The 23,768-nt window shown below is 40.5% G+C and overlaps 2 protein-coding genes across 2 annotated transcripts; both read right to left on the bottom strand.

Annotated features, from left to right (window-relative positions):
- Window positions 1–11,363: 11,363 nt before the first annotated feature.
- LOC109243174 (ATP synthase subunit gamma, mitochondrial) lies at window positions 11,364–19,487 on the bottom strand. Its single transcript, XM_019410087.1, has 9 exons — window positions 19,237–19,487; window positions 15,553–15,596; window positions 15,273–15,425; window positions 13,956–14,069; window positions 13,749–13,876; window positions 13,092–13,214; window positions 12,882–13,001; window positions 12,545–12,666; window positions 11,364–11,745 (listed from the first exon to the last, which is right to left on the bottom strand). The coding sequence occupies exons 1-9, from the start codon at window positions 19,326–19,328 to the stop codon at window positions 11,676–11,678; spliced, it is 966 nt and encodes a 321-aa protein (XP_019265632.1). The 5' UTR covers window positions 19,329–19,487; the 3' UTR covers window positions 11,364–11,675.
- A 2,634-nt stretch (window positions 19,488–22,121) lies between these two features.
- Window positions 22,122–23,042, bottom strand: LOC109243167. Its single transcript, XM_019410069.1, has one exon. The coding sequence runs from the start codon at window positions 23,040–23,042 to the stop codon at window positions 22,122–22,124; it is 921 nt and encodes a 306-aa protein (XP_019265614.1).
- Between the last annotated feature and the right edge of the window lie 726 nt (window positions 23,043–23,768).

Genomic DNA, 23,768 nt, shown 5'->3' with positions numbered 1-23,768 from the left:
ATGTGAACACGTGTCGAGATACATCTGCTCGATAATGGTTGTCCATCTCAAGGCTGTGAAGAGAGACTGTAACTGGGGGGCCGAGGTCGTGGTGCAAATCCGCGCTCCTGAATAGAGCATTACCACCTATGTGGAGGGGTTTCTAAGTGCCTACACTTACCCATCACATTGGGTCCTCTCGACCTAGTCATTGTCGATTTTTCTAAGAGGTACCAGGTCACCCTCAGCCAGGTTCACCCCTCATTCTAGCGTATAGTGATCATGCTCCGCTTCTTTTCCAGTAAGGCCGAGGGGTTGGAGTTCACTCTCAGCCACCTCATACGGTTATACCCACCTCAGCTTTTTCGAGGGTTGATCAAGCTCCAACGCCGAGCGAAGAAGGCCTTGTTCACGAGCATCGACGAGGACAAGGATCGGGGTTTGATGAGCCATTTCGTGTAGGTAAGGACCTGCGACCTTATCCCAGAGGAGAAATTGTCGCTCCCTGAGAAGTGGAACCCCGGTCGTAAGTAACATATTACCCATTAGTCTTCGTACTCTATTTTTTGCTTTATGTAATACTTCCCTCTGTTATGCAGCGATCGCCTGGATGCCTCACGTGGTCCCCGACCTCGAAGACTGGGTTCGGAAGTTGGATTCGACTTCCTCCCATGCCGAGCGCTGTTGGCGTGACTTGGCAAGGGGCAGATGGGAGGCCAAGAATCATGGTAAGCTTATCTTGTACGCTTTCGATGCCTTTTGTGAGAAGTTTCATATATTTAAACTTGACTCCCTTTTATGCAGGCCTCGGAGACGTTGCTGAAATGAGGCCGGCCCGGCCTGGGGAAGAGGCCGAGTCCCCAATTCTGATATCGGAGGAAGATAACAAGAGGAAGAGGGTCTCAGAGTCTAAGAACCCCCAACCTACAAAGGCTCCAGCTCGAAGACGCAGGAGAAATGTCATCCCTCTGACTATAAAGTCGGTCCGTCGGCTCGGGGAAGAAGAAGAGGAAGATGAGGGCGATGATTTGGCGCTGGTGGTTCGAGCAAGGAAGCCCGTCGAGGCCGCCAAGCCTTCCAAGCCGGAGGCGATTGTCGAGACCCGGCCTCGTGATGAGGAGGCCTCGAAGAAAGATTCGGGCAAAGCCCCCGAATCACCTGAGGTCAAGGTTATCCCTCGGCCATCAACGAACATACCAAAGGGGGACGGTTCTGAAACCCTCAGGGCTGAACAGGGCACCCCGAGTGATTCGCTCGAGGTTGTGATAGTAGGTCACTCTCCTTCTCTACCGGCCTTTTCTGAGGAGGCTATAGGTATGCTCGGGCTCTACAGACCCCTGACATAAGTGGAGTCCCCAGTGAAGAGGATCCCTTCCGGGATTGTTTTACCAGGGTCGATGATGCCGTTTATCTCAATGATGCGTCTACCCTCTTTGAAGAGGCCCAACGCCTTTTATCTCGAGTAAGTACTAATCCCCGTTGTTGCAATTTTCGTTTCCTTATTCTCCCTTTAACATAACTTGTATTTTTCTTCTCATATAGGCTTTTACCAAGTCTCAGGCCGACCTGAGCCAGTGTGAGGTCGAGCTCCAGAAGACCTCGGAGGAGAGGAATGCTTTGAAGCGCCTTTGGGGTCAAAAGGATGAAGAGCTCAGGGATCTTCGAGCAGACTTGGCCCAGGCATGTAAGGAAGAGGCCGAGCTGGACGAGCAAGTAAATATCCTTTTGAGAACATATGGGCTTGACCCAAGAGTGGAGGCTAACACCTCGATGTCTTAGTTGCAGCAAAAGATTGAAAGGATCGAGCTACTCCGGGGGGAAGTCGATCAAGTTTAAGCTGACTGCAATCGATGGAAGAGAACATGGACCGCTTAGCTGCGGAGAAAGAGGTTGCCTTGGTGCGGCTTTCATCAGCCTAAGTTCAACTTCGGAGTACTAAAGAGAAGAGCTCAGCCCAAGCCAAAAGGATCGAAGAGCTCGAGGCCGAGCTTGTTGAGGCCAAGGCAAAGGTCGGAAAGGCGAAGGTCTAATCTGACAAGTCCATAGCTGTGTACTTGGCTAATGTCGAGGCTGCCCAAACTCAGCTGAGGGAGGTCGTCGATCAAGCGCAGTGGAGTAACCATCTGGCCAAGTGCCAATCTCAGAGGGAGACCCTCGAGGAAATCCATGCTCGAGGTTTTGACCTTTCGAAAGAGATAGCTCAAGCTAAGGTGCTTGAAGCTGATGCCAGGTTGCTTTCCTCCTCCGATGATGACGATGATGATGAAGGAAGCCAAGGCGGGCTTGATAACGACGAGGGCCCAAAGAAGAAGCTCCCCCCGAGAGAGAAATTAGCCCCGGGCATTGTTAGGATTTTATTTTTCTTTTTCTCCTTTGTAAGACCCTTGTCGGTCCCTTGTACATATTTTTGCCCATATATAAAGAAATTTCCCTTTTGGATCCCTTCTCAAATTTTGTCTTCCAACATGTTTCGTGCGTTGTACGATTTTAGCACATTTTTATGCTTCAACAATATGTTCAAGGTTTTGGTTTCAAATGACTTGATCGAAGCCACAATAATAATACTGCTTTTATAGTCGGATTCCAGTGAAACCTGAACTCGAAGCGGAAAAAAAACCCTAGGTTTGTTTTGAACGACATAGAATCCTCGAAGTTGAGTAGGTTCATGTTCGATTTCAGGATAGCGGGACTTTTAGGTTCGAATCGAGCGAGAACGTGTTCTCAAACTCGAAGTGTGTTGGCCCTTGGGCTCTTTGAACTGGGCCGATATGGCCTCTAAAGGATGGCTATTTTTTCCCTCTTTCGGCTCAAAGACTTAGTAAAATTTTCTTATGCCTTTGCATGTATATTTTTTTTAGCATTTTTGTGCGTTTAGTGTTGATCAAAACACCTTTGTTTTTTGTGCATTAGCACAAGTTTGTATTTGAATAATTCGATACCTCTTAAGGTTTTTCGAGGGCTGATTTTATCGAAGCCCTTTGATTATTTTGCCGAGGGTAGCCTTTTTTAATTGGTTTTTGGAGAATCTGAAGGCCAATTTTCATTGCGGAGTTCGAACGTCTCCGAGCCGCATTTGTTTGGCCGTAGCCTTTGGGTGTGACTCTTGGTCTTACTTCCCCACCAACACTTCGAACTTGCTCGAAGTGTTAGTCCTCGAGAATAATGGCCTTGGCCTATAAATTGAGGGGTGCCTCTTTGAGGTCTTTAGATAATTCGAACATGTTGATTTTCGAAGAGTCCCCAAGTAAGGGGTCGATTCGTTCGAGGTTTAGTTGCGATTGGCTCTTGAGCCGATTTTCGTAAGTAAGAAATTATAAAGTAGAAATTTCACTAAGGCATGGAACATCTGATAAGGAAAAAATACTTCTTTCAATATATCATTCATGTGTACGCGTTTTGTCATTAGGGCTTAGGCAATCTACATGGGCACAATTCATTTGACCGTTTGACCCTTTACAAAATTTTCCTATCAAGACCATGTTGGTACGAAGCATCTCCTTTGAAAACATAACATCCGAGGGTGATGCCCCCCAGTACACGAGATTGATCGTAGAGAAGACTCGGATACTGTTGAACTGTCCCCGGGTAGCACATATTATTGTTGCCTGGTTAAAAACCTCGCCTGAAAAAACCCTTGGGATAAAAATCGATCTAAGGGAAAAAGAGTGCAACGCGTGCTTTAAAACGTAAGGTCTGTGTGTTGAAGAGCTTCTCGACATCTTCGATCGAACACCTGCAACAAGTTAGTATCGAATATAAATGAAAAGGGAGAAAGACATACCTTAGCAATAATATCGTTTGAGGAGCGATACATTCCAATTGTTCGGCAATTGTTCGCCCTCTATCTTGCCGAGTTTGTAAGATCCCTTTCCTATGACACCGAGGACTTGATATGGCCCTTCCCAATTTGGGCCGAGTTTTCCTTCGTTCGGGTCTCGGGTATTGAGAGTGACTTTCTTCAGAACTAAGTCCCCGATTCTAAGGTGGCGAAGGTTGGTTCTTCTATTATAAAATCTCTCGATTCTTTGTTTTTGCGCAGCCATCCGAACGAGTGAGGCTTCTTGTTTTTCATCCAATAGTTCGAGGCTAGTATTCATAGCCTCGTGATTTGATTCCTCCGTTGTATGTCAAAATCTGGTGCTAGGTTCCCCGACTTCGACTGGAATCAAAGATTCGGAGCCATATACTTAGGAGAATGGGGTTGCCCCCGTACTGGACTTCGATGTTGTTCGATATGCCCAAAGGACCTCAAGTAGAATTTCTCTCCATTTTCCCTTAGCGTCGTTCAACCTTTTCTTTAGATTCTGAAGGATAGTTTTGTTCGTTGACTCGACCTGTCCGTTTCCACTTGGATAATACGGTGTCGATAAGATCCTTTTTATTTAATGTTCTTCGAGGAACTTCGTTACCTTGCTGCCGATGAATTGCTTTCCGTTGTCGCATACAATTTCGGCAGGTATCCCAAATCGGCATATGATGTGATCCCAGATGAAGTCTATAACTTCTTTTTCTCTGAATTTCTCGAAGGTATGTGCTTTCACCCATTTAGAAAAGTAGTCAGTCATAAACAAAATGAATTTAGCTTTACTTGGAGCCGATGGCAGAGGGCCGACGATATTCATCCCCCATTTCATGAATGGCCATGGGATAGGACCGAATGAAGTTGTTCTCGGGGTTGATGGATCATTGGCGCATACCTTTGGCATTTATCACATTTTTGAACAAACTCCGTAGCGTTTTTTCCCATATTATCCCAATAGTATCCTGCTCTGATGATCTTGTGAACCAGTTATTCGGCACCTGAGTGGCTCCCACAAGTACCTTCATGGACTTCTCGTAGAACATAATCGGTGTCCCCTGGTCCCAAACATACTGCTAATGGTCCGTCGAGCGACCTTCTGTACAATGTTCCATCTTCCCTCAATGTGAATCGAGCAGCTTTTGTTCGTAGGGCTCTCGATTCCTTAGGGTCCGATGGGAGCTTTCCATTTTTCAAGTACTCGATATACTTATTCCTCCAATCCCAAGTTAAGCTTTTGGAGTTTATCTCATTGTGACCTTCTTCGATCACTGATCTCGAGAGTTGAACGACAGTTCCCGAGCTGATTTCGTCCTCCTCGACTGATGACCCCAAATTTGCAAGAGCATCGGTTTCACTGTTCTGCTCGCGAGGTACGTGCTGCAAGGTCCATTCTTTAAAACGGTGCAAAGTCACCTGTAGCTTGTCCAAATACCTTTGCATTCTATCCTCTCGAACCTCGAAAGTTTTGTTTACTTAGTTTACTACCAGCATAGAGTCGCACTTGGCTTCAATGATTTTCGCCCCCAAGCTTTTAGCCAGTTTGAGACCTGCAATATGGCTTCGTACTCGAACTCATTGTTATTCAGCTTAGAAGTTTTGATGGATTGTCTAATAGTGTTGCCCGTGGGCGGCTTCAAAACGATGCCTAGCCCGGACCCTTTCACATTCAAGGCGCTGTCTGTGAAAAGGGTCTATACCCCCGATGATGTACCTGATGTTAACAAGAGTTCCTTCTCGACTTCGGGTACGAAGGCTGGCGTGAAATCGTCCACGAAGTCTGCTAAAATTTGAGACTTGATGGTCGTTCGGGGTTGATATTTGATATCGTACCCACTGAGTTCGACGGCCCATTTGGCCAATCAGCCCGATAGCTCGGGCTTATGCAAAACATTACGAAATGGGTAAGTGGTTAGTACACATATGGGGTGACATTGAAAATATGGTTTTAGCTTCCTAGAGGTGCTTATCAACGCAAGTGCTAGTTTCTCTAAGTGTGGATATCTAGTTTCTACTTCTCCTAGAGTTCGACTTACATAATAAATAGATAATTGTGTACCTTGATCTTCTCGAACCAGGACACCACTTACCGCGATCTCCGATACTGCCAAGTATAAGTAGAGTTTTTCATCTACCTTTGGAGTTTGAAGCAATGGTGGGCTCGAGAGGTATCGCTTCAATTCTTCTAATGCATGTTGCCATTCCGGGGTCCAGGCGAAATCGTTCCTCTTTTTGAGTAGAAAGAAGAATCTATGACTCCGATCGGATGATTTCGATATGAATCGGCCTAAGGCAGCTATCCGCCCCATCAGCCTTTGCACGGCTTTAACGCTGTCCACGTTGGTAATGTCTTCGATAGCCTTAATTTTATCGGGGTTGATCTCGATTCCCCGATTTGATACCATGAAGCCAAGGAACTTGCCCGAACTGACCCCGAAAGTGGCATTTCTCGGGGTTGACTTCATGTTGTATTTTCTCAGTATCTTGAATGTTTCCTGCAAATGTGTCAAATGGTCCTCTGCGCACACGGATTTAACTAGCATGTCATCAATATATACTTCCATTGATTCACTTGTATGTTCTTCAAACATTTTATTCACTAGGCGTTGGTAGGTAGCTCCTACGTTTTTTAGCCCGAAAGGCATTATATTATAATAATATGTTCCATACTTGGTGCTGAATGAAGTCTTTTCTTGGTCTTCCGGGTTCATTTGAATTTGATTGTACCCTGAATAGGCATTGAGAAAACTAAGGATCTCGAGGCCGGCCATGACGTCGATCATGCGATCGATGTTAGGCAGTGGAAAAGAATCTTTGGGACATACCTTGTTTAAAACCTTATAATCTACACACATCCTAAGTTTGTTCCCTTTATTAGGAACCACGACTACATTAGCTAACCACTCGGGGTACTTTACTTCCCGAATGGACCCTATTTTGAGAAATTTAGTTACCTCGTCTTTTATGAATGCGTGCTTTACCTCGGACTGGGGCCTTCTCTTTTGTTTCAACGGTTTGAACTTTGGGTCCAGGCTTAGTCGATGCGTTGTTATCTCCGGCGGGATCCCTGTCATGTCTAAGTGGGACCAAGAAAAACAATCTACGTTATCAATAAGAAATTGAATAAGCTTTTTCCTGAGTTCGATGGTTAACCACGTTCCCAGGTATACCTTTCGCTCGGGCAGGTGCTCGATCAATATAACCTGTTCCAGCTCTTCGATCGTTGATTTGGTGGCGTCGGAATCTTCGGGAACAACAAAAGTTCGAGGGGTCAAAAGATCTTCCTCCTCCTCTTCCGTTTCCTACTTCTCCGATTCAGTCGAGGCTGGTGGCAGTGGTTGCTATTTGGCTTCATGTTTGCCCTTGATGCTCGATCCTTCCGATGTTGACAGCACCGAAATCGGTATTACCTCATCGACCGCGAACATTTCTTTTGTAGCATGTTGTTCCTCATACACTATTTTTACCTCGTCCGACGATGGGAACTTCATCATTTGGTAGAGAGTCGGAGGGATTGCCCTTATGTTGTGGATCCAAGGTGGCGTTGTACCTCATGTCGCCTTCGATCACGTGAAACTTGGTGTCTTGGATAGTTCCAGCCATGTTTACCGGTAGGATAATCTCCCCTTTGGTTGTTTCACTAGCCATACCAAAATCATTCAAGACCCGAGCTGCGGGCACGATCTGATCTTGTAGGTCGAGTTGCTCCACGACCCTCGATCGGATGATATTTGCTGAGCTACCTGGATCCACCAAAACATGCTTAACTTGAACTTTATTTCATAAGATAGAGATTACCAGAGCGTCGTTGTGAGGCTGAGAAATTCCTTCTGCCTCCTCGTCGTTGAATGATACAGTGCCTTCTGGCACATAGTCTCGGGTCCGTTTCTCCCTAGTAATTGATACCTTAGTGCTTTTGAACACGGGCTTGTGAAATATCGGCCCCTCCGACGATCATATGAATTACATGCTGCGGCTCCTCCTGTTCATTTTTCCTATTGGTGTCCCTTTCCTTGAAATGATTCTTAGCTCGATCACTTAGGAATTCTCGAAGGTGGCCCTCATTGAATAACCGGGCTACCTCCTCCCTTAGTTGTCTACAGTCCTCGGTTCTGTGACCATGGGTTCCATAGTACTTGCACATTTGATTAAGATTCTTTTGGGGTGGATCAGTTTGGAGGGGTCTAGGCCATCTAGTATTCTTGATCTGTCCAATGGCCGACACAATACCTAAAGCATCGATGCTGAAGTAGTACTCCAATAATCGTGGTGCTTCCTTAGGATCGACGTGTTTATCGAAATCATTCTTACTCATGAGCCCTCGGGAATTTTGACCTCAATCATTCCTTCGATCATTTCGAACGGTATTACGTCCCGATCCATTGTTCCTTCGATTTGCGCTATATGGTTGGTATCGATCTCTGTTCGATCAGGGCTCTCTATCGATGTCCCTCTGAATCCTGCCTTCGGACCTGTTTGGGTAAACGGAACCGGATGGAGCTCCCAACTGATCATCCTCGACTCTGATCTTCGATAGGTACCGATTATGCACATTGGCCCAGGTAACCACTGGATATTCAGTCAGATTCTACTTTAGTTGGCGTGACGCTACCGAACTTCGCTCGTTCAAAGCTTGAGGGAAGGCTTGAACAGCCCAATCAACAGTAACCAGGGGTAGGTCCATGTGTTCCATCTAAAATCGAGATACGAACTCCCTTAGCATTTCATTGTCCTTCTGTCTCACTTTGAAGAGGTCCGATTTCCTAGTCACGGCCTTTATTGCTCCCGTGCGCCTTTACGAACGAATCAGCGAGCATGGCGAAAGAATCGATGGAGTTAGGAGGCAAATTGTGGTACCATATCATTGCCCCCTTTGATAAAGTTTCCCCAAATTTTTTCAACAAAACGGACTTAATCTCATCATCTTCCAAGTCATTCCCCTTTATTCCGCATGTGTACGAAGTGATGTGTTCATTAGGATCGGTGGTCCCGTTGTACTTAGGTATGTCCGGCATACAGAACTTCTTAGGAATGGGCTTCGGAGCCGCACTTTGAGGAAAAGGCTTCTGCACGAACTTTCTTGAATCCAAACCCTTTAGGATCGGGGGTGCCCCCGGTATCTAATCAACTCGGGAGTTGTATGTTTCCACTTTTTTATCGTTAGCTTCGATTTTCTTCTCTCCTGACTCAATCCTTTTGGTGAGCTCCTCGAGCATTTTCATTATTGCAGGATCAATCCCCGATTCGTTACCATTCGACCTTTCTGGCACTGGCTCGGTACGGCGAGTGATTTCTAGCTCGACCCTACTCGGAGTCCTATGTTGATTTTGCAACTGAGCAATAGCGGCCTGTTGAGCCTCTAGCATCTCGAATATCGCCTAGAGACTAACTCCTCCGTCTCCTCTGTCCTGTGTACCTTAGCCAACAGATTGACCTTCTCTGCGTACACTCCCTTCGGGTTCCGCGCCTAGGTCCGCATTCAAAGCAATGTGCGAACTAACATCGACTGGATTGGAAACCGGTGCTCCCCCGAGATTAGCCTGTGGCACCCCGGCTCCTAGAGCAATTACATTGTCGTTCTCCCCGTGAAACCCGAGACCATCTTCACCATGTGTGGGTGCTTTTTGTGAGTTTGACATGTTTTATCCTGGGAGCAAAGTACTTAACAAGAACAAGCGTAAAATAATGTATGTTATTAGAATCAGCACCGAACAATCACTATTATCCTTAGCCTCACTGTGGGCGCCAAACTGTTTACCCTCAAATTCGAATAAAAATTATATTGTGATTTTAAGGATATGTGATTTCGTCCAATACCAATTGATAAGCAAGAAAATAAGTAAATAAATTAGAGACGACCTCGACTTGGGATAGCCTCGAGGTGGGATGGCAAGAGTAGTAAAAGATAAAGCAACTCTGATGAACAATAAGTGAAATAGCAGGACAGTAATGAGTGTATATATTCTTGTTAATGAACAATGATCTTTACAAATGAATGGGATTCCTCTTTATATAATAGAGGAGTCCTAAATAAGGTAAACTTCTGATTATAGTAGGAAATCATATTAACATCTAATTAACCGGTGTAAATAGATCTGTTCCGAGATTCACGCCACGATTCTCGATCAATTGCGAATATCTCGCCTTTTCCGTTATCAAGCTATGCCGATGTCACTCGAAGTTTGCCTCTTTCTGGCCGCAATTGATGTTGACCTCGGTCCGGACTCGACGCCCTAGCTCTTCGACGTGATGTTCCTGTCTCGGCCAAAGAATGAAATCGGGTAGCCCCGATTTCTACCGTATACAACTTTCTTTCTGAAAAACGGCCGCCTAGCAGTCCAATTCTTCCGAAAGGAGCAAACATTTTTCTTTAATTTTTACATCCCGAATTCCATGAAAAGGAAAATATTACTCAGCTTAATTTATACTTCATCCGGTCCTCTCTTATTTGTAAATTAAAATTCTAACAATCAATATAAAAATTCATTTAATACCATTAATTATAAGATATATCTGACTACGTTACCCTTATCTCTTCCTTAAATGAGTAATTAGAGACCATATATCTAGGGACGTTCGTCGGTCGGAACGGTACGGTATTTAGACATTTTGGTTCGGTATTCGGTTTCTTAAAATTCTATACCAATACCATATCTAATTAAATTTGGTAGGGTACGACTTTTCTCCTTTTAGTTTCGGTTCGGTTTGGTAAGTTCGATTTCTTCGCCTCGAATATAGCTAGTGCATAAAGCCGTAAAATTTAATATTCTTAAGTAAGATACTCACAAATACAAAAATAAAATATTATAATATAGTGGATTAAAAAAGATGAAAACCAAAAATATTAAACCTAGACGGGAGAAAGGTTAAAACCTAAGTAGGCAACCAAAGAAAAGGGGAAAGACAAATATAGTGGGAAAAAAAGGTAGTAAAGGCTAAATATTACTCCCTCTGCTCCAGTTTATGTGAACATATTTCCTTTTTGGTCCGTTCCAAAAAGAATAAACACTTTCTAAATTTGGTAACAATTTAGCTTAAAGTTACAATTCTATCCTTAATGAGAAGCTTTTAGAATACCATTTTTAACTAGTTTAGGACCACAAATTTCAAAAGTCTTCAATTTTTCTTAAACTCCGTGCCCAGTCAAACAGGTTCACATAAATTGGAACGGAGGGAGTACTATAAAAATAACGGAACGTAAAATTTAGAACTTTAATATTTATTGTATAATCAATGGTATGTAAATTGTGACTTAGTATATATTTCAGTACAATATTTGCATTACGGTATTTTATATTTAAATACCTAATACCAATTTTCTTAAAAAAACCTTAAACCAAATACCAAATATCAAATACCATCAAATACCAAATATCAAATTTGCTGGTTTCGGTATGATAATTCGATATTTACCAAATTATGCACGGTCTACGCATACCTTCTGGGAGTAGTAAGGATGGAATTAGGAAAAATTCTCTTTTTAATAAAGTGACAAATACTTTTGAACTAAATTTTTTCAGCTAAAGTGACAAATAAAAAGGGTTAGAGAGATTAGTCAGTTCAAATACCGACTTCTACCACAAGGAAAAATAGAATTAGAATCTGCATCAGATCTGGAAAAAAAAAAGCACTATTTCTGTGTGTCTAGCTTGTCGAAATAACTTCCCCAACAATATGGACCAACAGTGTTAATGCCTGATATGAAGAACAGAATGAAACATACAAAAAAGACTCTTCCAATGATTCCTAATAGTAAGACCTTTCCCAGAAATCAAGTTAACCAGGATATTATTAACAAAACAAACAGTAAAAAGCTGTCACCACAAGGTGCAAAAGAAGCTTAAACATTTTGTCCTTTTTATTTCGTCGCCATCAGACAAAACAAGAGGCCGTCCAATTAACCCTCCAGTGCTGATGCTCCTGATATGATCTCTATTAGTTCTGTAGTGATCGATGCTTGACGGGTTCTGATTTACAAGGAAAAATATATTAATCGGAGACCAATTAAACTGACAGACGATAGAAAGAAAGTAAAATTATACATGGACTGAGAAATAAGTAAATATTACTTGTAAATTATATGTCAATGGTTTCGTGATTTCTGTTAATGATGTATAAGCCAGCAGGTTAAGAAACACCGGTATTAGTGGTCACTAGTGGTGGCAAAATGGTTAAAAGAAAACAGTTATCCACTCATATTATCCATTAAAAAATGGGTTGGATAATGAACTTTTTTGAAACGGGTCAAATATGGATAAGAACCATATTATCCACTTAGAAAATGGATAACCAATCGATAACTAATGGGTTTAACTTCTACATTTGTAAAGCCTCAAATTGGGGGTTCCTCAAGTTTGGGAGACTAGAATTCTCCCAAAAGTGATCATATTCAAGAAGCTATGAATAATATGAATATCCATATTTATCCGCCAGTTAAACCCGTTTTTATCCATATCAAAATATGGGTCGAGCCAAATAATTTATCCGTCTTTGCATTACTCGTTTTCGACCCGCCCATATCCAACACGACCTGCCGTTTGCCACCCCTAGTGGTCACTAATGTTAAGATGGTAATAATGAGTTTGGTGCCACTAAAGTTGATGGGTGCCTTGGAAAGTGTTCTATATAAGAAGCTACTGAAGGTGCTCATGAAGAAGAACAAGTCCATGAGGGGGAAAAAAGTGTTTCCGTGAATTTATGTTTCAGTGGTCTTTGTCCGATGCTGCAAGTGTGAGTAAAAGTAAGAAAGAGGGAAAGCAGAAAAACCTGTTGTAAGTGAGAGTGAGACGATCAAGCATATCACCAGCATTTCTGCTGGAGCTATCCATGGCAGACATTCTTGCTCCTTGCTCACTAGTAGCATTCTCCAGCAATGCATTGAACAAAACCTGGAATAAACAGTTTAATACATTCAATCCAGTTTGGAATAGAAGTCATGATAATCTTTATCTTCAATAGACTCAATACGTCCATCACAAATAAAGATAGAGACTTATATCTCCCATACTACCAAATCAGTACTATTGTACTAATGCTATGCAAAGTTATGAAGATCAACTAAGAAGTTGAAAAGTCCATTCAACACTGCAAAGGCAAAACTTACACATGAAAATTGGAACTCAGATAGATTCTGAAGAACTTCAGACTTCGTCTCGGCGCCTTCAACTTCGTAAGAATCGAGTTCCCCAAGCTTTCCACCGGATTCAGACTCTCTCTCCACAACCTACATTGCACCAAAAGAGACTTATTCCAAGAAACAAAACTCACAACAAAAGGAAGCTGACAGAACAACTGATCAAATCGTCGTATCAACCTCTGGGGAAAGTACAGTAGACATTGTTGGCAAAAATGCGACTACTGACTGGAACTTGTTATAAATGATCCTCAGTGCATCAAATTCCACATTCTTCAAGATGTCATCTGCAATGACAGAAACCTGCAAGACATACATTGTCTAAATCAGTAGGAAGGAAAGAGTAGAAAAATCAATATAACTAACAGTGCAGATATTCCATAATTACATAAGTATCACTTCAACGAGATCAAATGGTATTGTTATTAAATGTTCATCCTATTCATCAAAAAATTTGAAGTTGCAACGATTCAATTGAAGTGTTCAAAAGCTACACAGTAACTAGACAAGAACTTATTATCAGCCAATATTGCAATTAAGATTCACCAATTCAGACGGAAAAGAAAGGGGAGTGAAAATAGAGCTTTCATCTGCCGCACCTATATCATCTTTGTTTGATGTACAACAAGACAGAAGGTAGCAAAAGAAAGGATATACAAAATGTTTGCTGTTCAGATTAAAAACATCATTATGTCAAAAAATTTCATACTACTCAACCATAACCACGAGATTGCATAAAGGTGGCCACCAACTTCAAACATAGTTGGACAAAAAAGAAATGCAAAGCAAGCGTACAACAGATTACTTGTACATATGCAAGATGTAGGATATCATAACCTGTGTGTAGTTAAGAGGATTTTTCTGCAACTCAGTCATGATCAGCTCAATGTCCTTCTTTGAATCTCGCACCAACTGAGCCTTTGCCTTTTCCCCCAAGACAACATATTTATTTTCCTTTTCAGGACCTAGCAATTACATATTAACAACAATTATATCAAGTTCCAGAGGCGAAAGATATTTCCACACTAACAATTTTGCTTTTACCAGAATTTAGCTTATGAAGGGCCCTGCTAATCTTGACGGATGTAGAATTAATTCCACCACAAAGACCTTTGTCCGAAGAGATGGTTATGATAACATTCTTCTTCACATCAACACCTGAAGCAACAAATATTAGAACGGCTACTAAGCATTCTGAATAATTATAGAATGCAACACTAAAAAAATTAATATCAAATCCCCTAAAAGCTAACATCTGACCCAAAAAAACAACGAAAAGTTTAACTATGTTGACAAGATCAACTTTAACAATGGTAAAACACGCAATTCAAATAGCTCTATCTTTTTTTGAGAATCCTCATCCACAAAATGATTTGGGACCCAGTCAAACCCGTCCAGATGATGTATGCAAAATTGCCATGCATCAAAATAAAACATATGGCCAAATACATAGGCGACCCATCAAAGTTAGCTCTAATTTTCATTTTGACACCTTAAATGAGACTATTTCCTATTGATCACTTGATCTAAACTTAAAATATTCCTATTAGACACAAATTGTTGCGGTGGCACGGCGAGTGTAACACACCTTTGAGATCGTGGAAAGCCAAACAACAATTCAATTTTTTTCCTCTTTCTCCTTCCTCCTCTATACCCCCCCCCCCCCCCACTACCTCCATCCTTCCCCTTCCTGCTACTTTCTCCCGGCCACCACCAACCAGCCACCCCATTAAACCTCTTCTGCTCCACCCATTTCATCATCAGTGCAAAACTCCATTTGCGTCATTTTTCTACACAAAAACCCTTTTTTCTCTTTATTTTCTGGGTGATAACGATGGTGTTCGGGCCAACTTTATTTTTCTCTATTTGTACTTAGCTTCCAGTTCTTCTTATTTCATGATTCGAGGGGTATCCTAGCCAGTATTCTTTTGGAAATAAACAATCACCCGAAACTTTATAATAACTTCATCCTCTAGACACTATCCGGCTCCAAGTGAAAATGCATCTAACTAGGGCTAGTTTTACCTCAGTATCAATTTTCCTTGGATCCAGAAACCACAACTAAAACAAAAGAACGAACACTATGTATATGTAGAACAACCATTCACTATACAATTAAAGATACCAAATTTAGCAGTAAGCTGAATTAAGCTTAAAAGGAGCAGGAGCAGCAGATCATAGGATGCATGGAGACTCTACAACACGCTTGAACAAGATCTGTTCTATAGGCTTGTACCACACTCCTTGAGTTCTAAGGATGTATGAGACTCCATAAAGTGATTCATCCCTACCCTTTTCCCTCTTTCTCTTTTAACTACTCCGGGAATCTAGCTAGATGCCAAAAATCTAATTACAACGTACTGGGAGTGTCGCCAAGAAGTGCAGTAAATGGCTGCCATAGTCCGCGTGAATTTTCAGCTCTAGTCTGAATAGCTCTAAGCTTTGAAGCAGCAACCATCTTCATAGCCTTTGTAATCTTCTGGATATTTTTGACACTCTTCATCCGATTTCTGACTGCATAAGGGCATTTTCAGTGTAAAACATAATGTAGTAAGAAGAAAACATCAGTAAAGAAGGTTAAGAGAACATAATTGTGATATACGGAAACGGAGTATATAACGGATTTACAGTTGAATCTTACCAACTTGTGTTGAAATATACCGAACTCCTGATGAGACTGGTTCCCTGCATATAAATCAGGGGTCATATAGAAGTAACAGATAGAATTGTTTTTTTCCGCTGGGGAAAATGAATGATAATTTTGATAAAGAAAGAATGATAGTTAGTTAAGGTGAAGAACATAATCCTATTATAGCTGCATATATAAATCATCTCTATCATCTTGAAACAAAAAGGCCATTGCAATATACTCCCCCCGCAAAGCCATCCAGTATCCAGTTACTGATAAAACAGAGATCTCTATTTTCCACTCTATCCAACACAGAAGACTTTGCAATTCTTGTAAACCTTTCGCTTTCTACAACTACTACTACACCTCAGCCCCAAGCAAGTTGGGGTCGGCTATATGGCCATATTTCAACCTCTGTTCCAAAAACTTCATAACAATTAGTATCCAAAACCTACCTCAATTATCGAACGTCCTCCCTTCTGCCCAAATGACCATATTGACCATATTCTTAAATCTAAAACAAGCATATCAAATATCCAGTCTCTTGCAATTCTTATATGACACATATACAGCCAGCTTTACAGCAAATCTTAGTTCAGAAATTTTAAACAAGCTTACCAGCATAAACCATCATTGCCATTGATTTAAAACAGAGAAGCTGGATTTCCCTTTTCAAAAAAGGTAAAAAAAAAAAATGACAACCAACTTGCTCTATTTTATAATAGATAAATGTGTAAGTTTTATTAAAACCGCCAGCAAAAAAGGGCATGCTGGGGAAATTACAGCCAAAAGAGTGGGACCATTACACAAGTTGTAAAATGAGCTAAGAAAGTCAACAACGGCATCACTATCATTTACATCTAAAGCGGCCCTGTTGCACCAAAGCATGACAAATATATATTTTTTACCAACCTATCTCTTCTTTATACTTAAGACTTTTGTATGATTTTGCGAAAAAACTAAGGCATTTGTTGAGATTTATTGGCATATTTCAGGTATTATGTGATTTAGAGAAGATATGGAAGAAAACAAGTTAAAATGAGCTAAAAGGGAAAAATTGACTACTACCGGTGACTGCTCTTTGCGATCGCGGAAGGTACAGATGCGATGGCGAACAGCCCTGAAAATGACCTTCGTGAACGCGAGGGAAGGTATGCGGACGCGTTGAAGGAAGGTCTGGTCAATTGCCCTTCGCGAACGCGGAGCTATAAAGGCAACCGCGGGCCGTCGGAAAGTTGTGAGTCGCGATCGCGGTTCTTCTTATTGCGAGCGCGAAGAAGAATGTTTGGTCAACCTAGTCAAGTACTCTCCGTGAACGCGGGGACTTATGCGCGATAGCAATGCTTTGCAGCAGTGGTTCACCCCAATTGCGTTGCATGTTTGCGCGATCGCGAAGCTTATTAACTGGGCAGAACTGGAATTTCACGTTTTGGCACCCAAACCATTTAATACTCGACCCGGCTCATTTGGAAAGGATCTTTGGCAAAACTTTGGTACTCTTGACTAAAAATACAAACTTTGGAGCTAGGGTTTCTTGCACCACACTTGGAGATTGAAGATTTGAAGACTTTGGATGAGATTTTCTTACCCTTTTTACTCATTTCTTCAAATCCTTGATTTGTATTGAATATCTAAGTGCGTAATATTTATTCCATTACTTAAATCTTGTTTACGGGAATATTCATTATTAAGGTTTGGATTAAATCTCTTGTTATGCTTACGTATTATGCTTACATATTGAATGATTTTTATTAATTATGAAGTGAGTTATGGTTTCTTTAATTATTCTTGTTCTTTAATGTCTTAAGGGATTAGCTAATCCTAGGACTCGCGCATTTACTTCGATTTAGACTTGGAAAAGGCAAACTCGGGGTTGGGGTAGATTAATTAACAAGAACTTGAGGCATTAACCCTCATTTTAATTCTATCTAGGAATAAGATTGAACTACTTGTAGCCACATTTGGGTGTACTTAACCCTCCTAATTGTTTTAGGAATAATTCAATTAGGAAGTCTCGTTAGTCTTCGGAAGAAGCTAATATAGAATCATTATCCGAGACTAATTAACAAAACTCGCTCATATTTGTAAAATCGTGAAATACATTGGATCGTTACTTGAGTATAATTTCCCTTGTATCCACGCTTGTAGCCATTGATCATTTACTTGCTTTCTAAGTTACCTTATATTTCCGTTTTAGTTATAATATTTTCTCAAAACCCTTTATTAGTGTTTGGCTTAGCATAAAAAGGGATAAATCTCTTACTTGCCTAATCATCTACATATTTTTCCTTGTGGGATACAGCCCCGACTCATAGTTGGATATATTATATTGCATGTAAACATGTCCGCTTGATCTTTGAGGAGTGGATTTGGACGTTATCAATATACAGTTGAGCTTGAGTTTAATTATAGAACCTTTTTTGTTCTCAAAAGATATGTTATTCCTTCCCTTCCAGGGGGCCCATCAAAAACCAACTTCCTCTACTTATCCAGCTTGCAAAGTAAAATAGCTGCTGGCATTTAAGCCACAAAATGCAAATACAAACGGCTGAAGAGAACAGAGCAAGGATAATCTGCCAAAGATTACAAAGCATTTCTATGCTAATTTACAAAACCAAAGTACTTCCCCATGTTCAGATGGCTGTACATGCCAGTGAGAGAAGCAATAAAAATAATTTTTGATTGTTAGTAAAAAAAAAATGTTTTTTGAATGAAGTCATAAAGAAGTCCTATGGCTCCGGAAGAACGCAAGAGATCAAATGGTTTTTCACATTATGATACAACGCCTCAGCATTAATATTGAAGACTTGCAATGAAACTCGTAAAGAAATTTCAACACCTAAATTGCAAAAAAGAAAAAAGAGAGAGAGAGAGAGAGAGAGAGAGAGAGAGAGAGAGAGAGAGAGAGAGAGAGAGAGACTTTTTTAGTGAGGCCTGATATTACAACTGATCCAACTAAAAAAATATACTACATAGAAGAACAGCAACTGAAATCCCTTAATTCCAATAACTGAAGAAATGAAAGAGGAAAAAATATGAATCAACTACTCCTCAATATCAAACAAGTTTGAATTAATTATATAAATCCATTCCTCTCAATCAGACCCATTTCATTCGGATACTAAATAATTTATCTTTTATATAAATCATCTAAAATATTAATTCTGGGCTCGTTTTATTCCAATAGCACAAATTAAAAATTCTCGAAAAGTAAAATCTCATATGCATAATACTTATCAATCGGTCTCAATTACAACGTAGCTGGGGTTGAACATATAAATATCATATATTCATTCCGCTCCATTCAGACCCATTATATAACAAAACTAGACAAATTGCATTAACACAGTTACGAGCTCTTTAATCTGAAAAATGTTTTTTCTAAATGGAAGAGGCAAAAATTCAACAAATCAAAGTCAATCCACTAAGCTTCTACACAAACTAGATGGGGTCGACTATATAAATCCATCATATCTATTCAGCTCATTTTGGACACATTTCATTTCACTACTAAACAATTATCTTCTAACACAAAAATCATTCAATCAGATGCCTTTATACAAAACTAGTTGGCACATTATACGAATCCTCTATTTCCATATCGATACTAAATTTTTTTTCTTTTTTTTAACATAAATTATGAGTTTCATATAACTATACGAATAGATCAAAGAGTGATGTTGGATGAAAACATACTCGGAAGGAACGAGAGAAGAGCGGAGAGTGTTGAGAGGGCAGGGATTAATGGCGAAACGCCTTCCCTCACGTCTCAAAGCAGCCATCGCCATTGCGAGATCTGATGATTCGATCAAATCGCTTATTCTTCTTCCTCCTGATTGTTCTTGTGCAGATCGACAACTTTCGCTAGGGTTTTCAATGTCTTGAAATGACAGACTCAAAAGGGAGTGTACATTTTCCCACGGTCGATGTTTCAAGCAAACGACTCCGTATTATGTTGATCGACTTTTTTACAGATTCCGCATTAGATAAATAATAAAAATTAGATTCTTTTTTTTTTTTTGGTAATTCAAATATTATTAATTCAAGGCAACAAATTACATGAATATATGGCTAACTCAGCAAGTATCAATCACTATTTCCTATCCCTTCTATACTCCTTATTCCTATTTGCCTAGTTTACATGGTAGACTTCTATTTTCCCCCTTCCTATACAAACTTGTATTGTAGGACATCCTTGAGTTTACCTACAGCTCTAATATTACAAATGTAGATAATTTCTCTCACAATGTTTTGCTTATCTCTATACACCTTCTCAAAGACTCTATGATTTCATTCCACCCATATGCTATACACTGTTTCAGCTGGAACCATTCTCATCAGTTGCCCTTTGGTTGTTTTCTTCTTTGCTTTCCCCATGAACCAACATAGTAACTGGTTCTATGTAGTAGCTGTAACTGGAATTTGTAGCCATTTGAATATGTCATACCATAGCTCCATGACAATAGAACAATTATAGAACAGATGATGATGGTGCTCTGGTTGACATTTACAGAATACACAAGTAGTATCCACGTTCATGTTCCATTTGCTCAGTCTGTCAGCCGTTAGCATCCTTTCTTGTATGACCAGCCACATAGAAAATATAGCTTTGGGTCTAGCTAAGTTGTTGAACATGACTGCTTTCCACTCTACCTTGTCTAATACTCCCAGTTGCTGTAAGTATATTTGCCTGATGATACTGCCTTTGCTCCCTTGGTTTCGATTCTGAAGATTTGGCCCTTTGATAGTCAGAATTTTTTGAACCATCCAGCTAGCTTGTTTTGGCTCCTTGATACTCAATATAGGCTGCCCTTTTATATAGTACATATGCACCTATTTGATCCATAATCTGTCATTTTTTGAAGCTAGGTCCCATTGTAGTTTGAGAATAGCTGCTTTGTTCCGTTGCTTCAGGTTTATGATATTTAAGCCCCCAGCACTCTTTGGTCTGCATACTCTCTCCCAGGAGATCAGTGCTCGTTTGGTTATTTCATTTGTCCCTGACCACATAAAACTCCTACAATAGGCTTCAATAGTTTTGATCACCTTGGTTGGAATCAAGAACATTTGGGACCAATAGGATTGGATACCAAACAGTACAGCTTTTATAAGTTGGATTCTTCCTGCATATGATAATTTCTTTGCAGTCCAGGATGAAATTCTTGCTACAATCTTTTCAATCAAGGGTTGCCATTGAATTACCTTCATTTTTCTAGTAGTTAGAGGGACTCCTAGGTATTTGAAAGGTAATTCACCTCTTATATAGCCCAACTGCTGCAAGATGTCTTCATGTTCTGTGTCTGTTACCCCACCAAAGTAAACTGAGCTTTTACTTAGATTAGCTTGGAGACCTGAGGCTGCAGAGAAAACCTCAAAGCATTGTTTTAGCATTGGCACAGACTGCTTATCCCCCTTAGCAAATAATAACAGGTCATCTGCAAAACTCAAGTGAGTAATGCCTAGTTTTTTGCACTTTGGGTGGAAGCTGAATTTTTTCTTGTCCTTCGGTTCTTTCAGTAGCCTAATGAAGTATTCCATGGCTATAGCAAATAGGAAGGGTGACATTGGATCACCTTGTCTGAGACCTTTTGCTACATGAAAAGGTTCAGCCAATTCACCATTGATCAATATAGAATAACTCACACTTTGGATACAAGCTGCTATCCATTGTGTAAATCTGTAAGGGAATCCCAATCCTTCCATAACCTGTAGGACATAACTCCATTCCACACTGTCATAGGCTTTTTGCAGATCCACTTTGATCATGCATCTAGGTGATATGTGCTTTCTTGAGTAGGCTCTAATCAGTTCATGGGCTAGAATAGTATTGTCTGCACCTTTCCTTCCAGGTATAAAGCCAGATTGTGCCTCATCAATTATGTAGTTCATAACTTTCTGCAGCCTAGATGCTAAAAGCTTAGCAATGATTTTGTACAGAACTGAGCAGCAAGATATAGGCCTATAATCTTTTATAGTAGCAGGATTAGAAATCTTGGATAATAGAGTGACAGTTGTGCAATTAATGACCCTGGGCATTGTTCCTGTTTCAAAGTACTCTATGACAGCTTCATAAACATCTTCCTTCATTATATCCCGTGCTTTCTTAAAAAATACTGCATTGTACCCATCAATCCCAGGAGCTTTATCATTTCCAATAGCCTGAATACATTCATCAACTTCCTGTCTGGTTGCAGCTTTAATCAACTCCATAGATTGTTGTTGAGTTAGTTGAGGTCCCTTCTTCATTGTTTGCATATTCACAGCAGGTAATTGAGCAACAGCTTTCCCCATAAGTGATTTGTAAACGTCTACAATCTCTCTCTTGATACTCTTTGACTCTGTCAGCATATTACCATTCAAAGCTGTTAGGGTTGTAATGTTTTTCCTGTATGCTCTTTCTTTCATCACTGCAAAGAAGTATTTATTGTTTCCATCTCCTGTTCTGATCCATTGAGCTCTTGATTTTTGTTGGAAAATCTTTTCTTCAATGAGTGACCATTTCTTTAGTTTTTCTCTAGATGCTTTCTCCATCATTCTTAATTGATCAGTGTAGCCATTCTTCATCTCTTGTTGACATTCAATTATCTCCCTTCTTGCTTGGTCAATTTTCCCTGCTGCATCTCTGAACTCCTGTTGTTTAAACTCTTGAAATTTGCTTTCATTTCTTTCATTCTATTCCATATGGTTACTAGTTTGCACTGATGTTGTCTTCCTTGCCATCCTTTAGTAACTATGCTTTGGAATGCCTCATCCTCAGCCCAAACATTTAAGAACCTAAATGGGATTTTTACAGACTTCCTTTGTTCAAACTTCAGGGACAAAGGAGAATGATCTGATATGAATGGATCTCCCACTTCAACTGTTAGGTGCCCAAACTTCATCATCCATTCATTATTTCCTAGTGCTCTATCAATTCTGCTAATTACTCTCTCCACTCCCGTTTGACCATTAGACCAGGTGAAATAGTCTCCCCTCCAAGGAATATCAGTAGTCATGGTATCTAAGCAGAATTCTGCAAAGTCTTGGATATCAGCCAATGTTACTTCCTGTCTTGATATTCTGTCTTGAGTAGTCTTAATTGCATTAAAGTCTCCCCATATGAACCATGGTTGATTAATAGATTGAGCCAGTATCTTTAGCTTGTGCCACAGTCCTTTCCTCAAGTCTACACTGTTATATCCATATGTCACAATCATAGCACAATTCACATTAGTGCTAGTAACATTACAATGAATAAACTGTGCATCCTTAACCACTGTATCCACCTGCCAAGTGTTTGTATCAAACATAATCCATATTCTACCATTAGCTGCTTGGTCATAGTTGTGCACCAGTTCCCAGTTATGAGCTATTTTAGGGGCAATTACAGAAGCTTTATGCTGTTTAACTCTAGTCTTTACAAATCCAGCTAGTGTTATGTGTTTGTCTTTGATGTATTTAGCTAACTCTTTCTGTTTATGCCTTTGGTTTGCCCCCCTTACATTCCACATAAGCATTGTCATTTCAGATGATCATTTGTACCACCTCTATCTGGTGGTTGCCTATCCTCTTGTCCTCCTTCTAGAATCCAAAATGCATTTTGTGTGGCAATAGAGAAATTCATACCAATCTGTGCATTGCTAGAACTAGTAGCACCTTCATTTTGCCCTTTTGAGTTAGTCTCTTTCCCATTCTTCTGATTGTGCTCCTGTGTCTTTGTCATTGCTGTCCTACTAGTTCTAGGGGATTTGTTGTGCTCCATATTCTATGCAGGTTCCTTAACATTTATCACAGCTTGATCAGTTATTGTCTGTGCTACACTTGTGTTCTGTGCCATCTTTTCCTTGCTTCTCCACTCTTTGACTGGTTGTTGTGTCTTTCCATTTGGTTTCTGCATTTACTTCCTTTGCATTTCCTCATTTCGTTTACACACATGTCCCATTTGTTGACATTCAGGGCAGAACTCAGGCTGCCATTCAAACCTCACCACTTGCTGGTGTAACTTTCCCAATTGATCCCTTATTTTGACTTCATTTGGCAATGGTTTCGTAATGTTAACTTCAATCAACATCCTAGCAAAAGATATTCTAGATTGCTTAGCTGTACATTCATCTGCAAATAAGGGAATTCCAATTGCACTTCCTAGCCTGCTAAGCGAGTCCTTACTCCAGTAGGTCATAGGTAAATTGGGAAAAGAGACCCATAGAGGTATCTCTTTCAGAAAAGTGGCATCAAACTCAGCATCTGGA

Source organism: Nicotiana attenuata, unplaced genomic scaffold (genome assembly GCF_001879085.1).
Source record: "Nicotiana attenuata strain UT unplaced genomic scaffold, NIATTr2, whole genome shotgun sequence".
NCBI classification, from domain to species: Eukaryota; Viridiplantae; Streptophyta; class Magnoliopsida; order Solanales; family Solanaceae; genus Nicotiana; species Nicotiana attenuata.
Note: the sequence above shows the minus strand (reverse complement) of the source record. Positions and strands in the feature narration are given on the sequence as shown.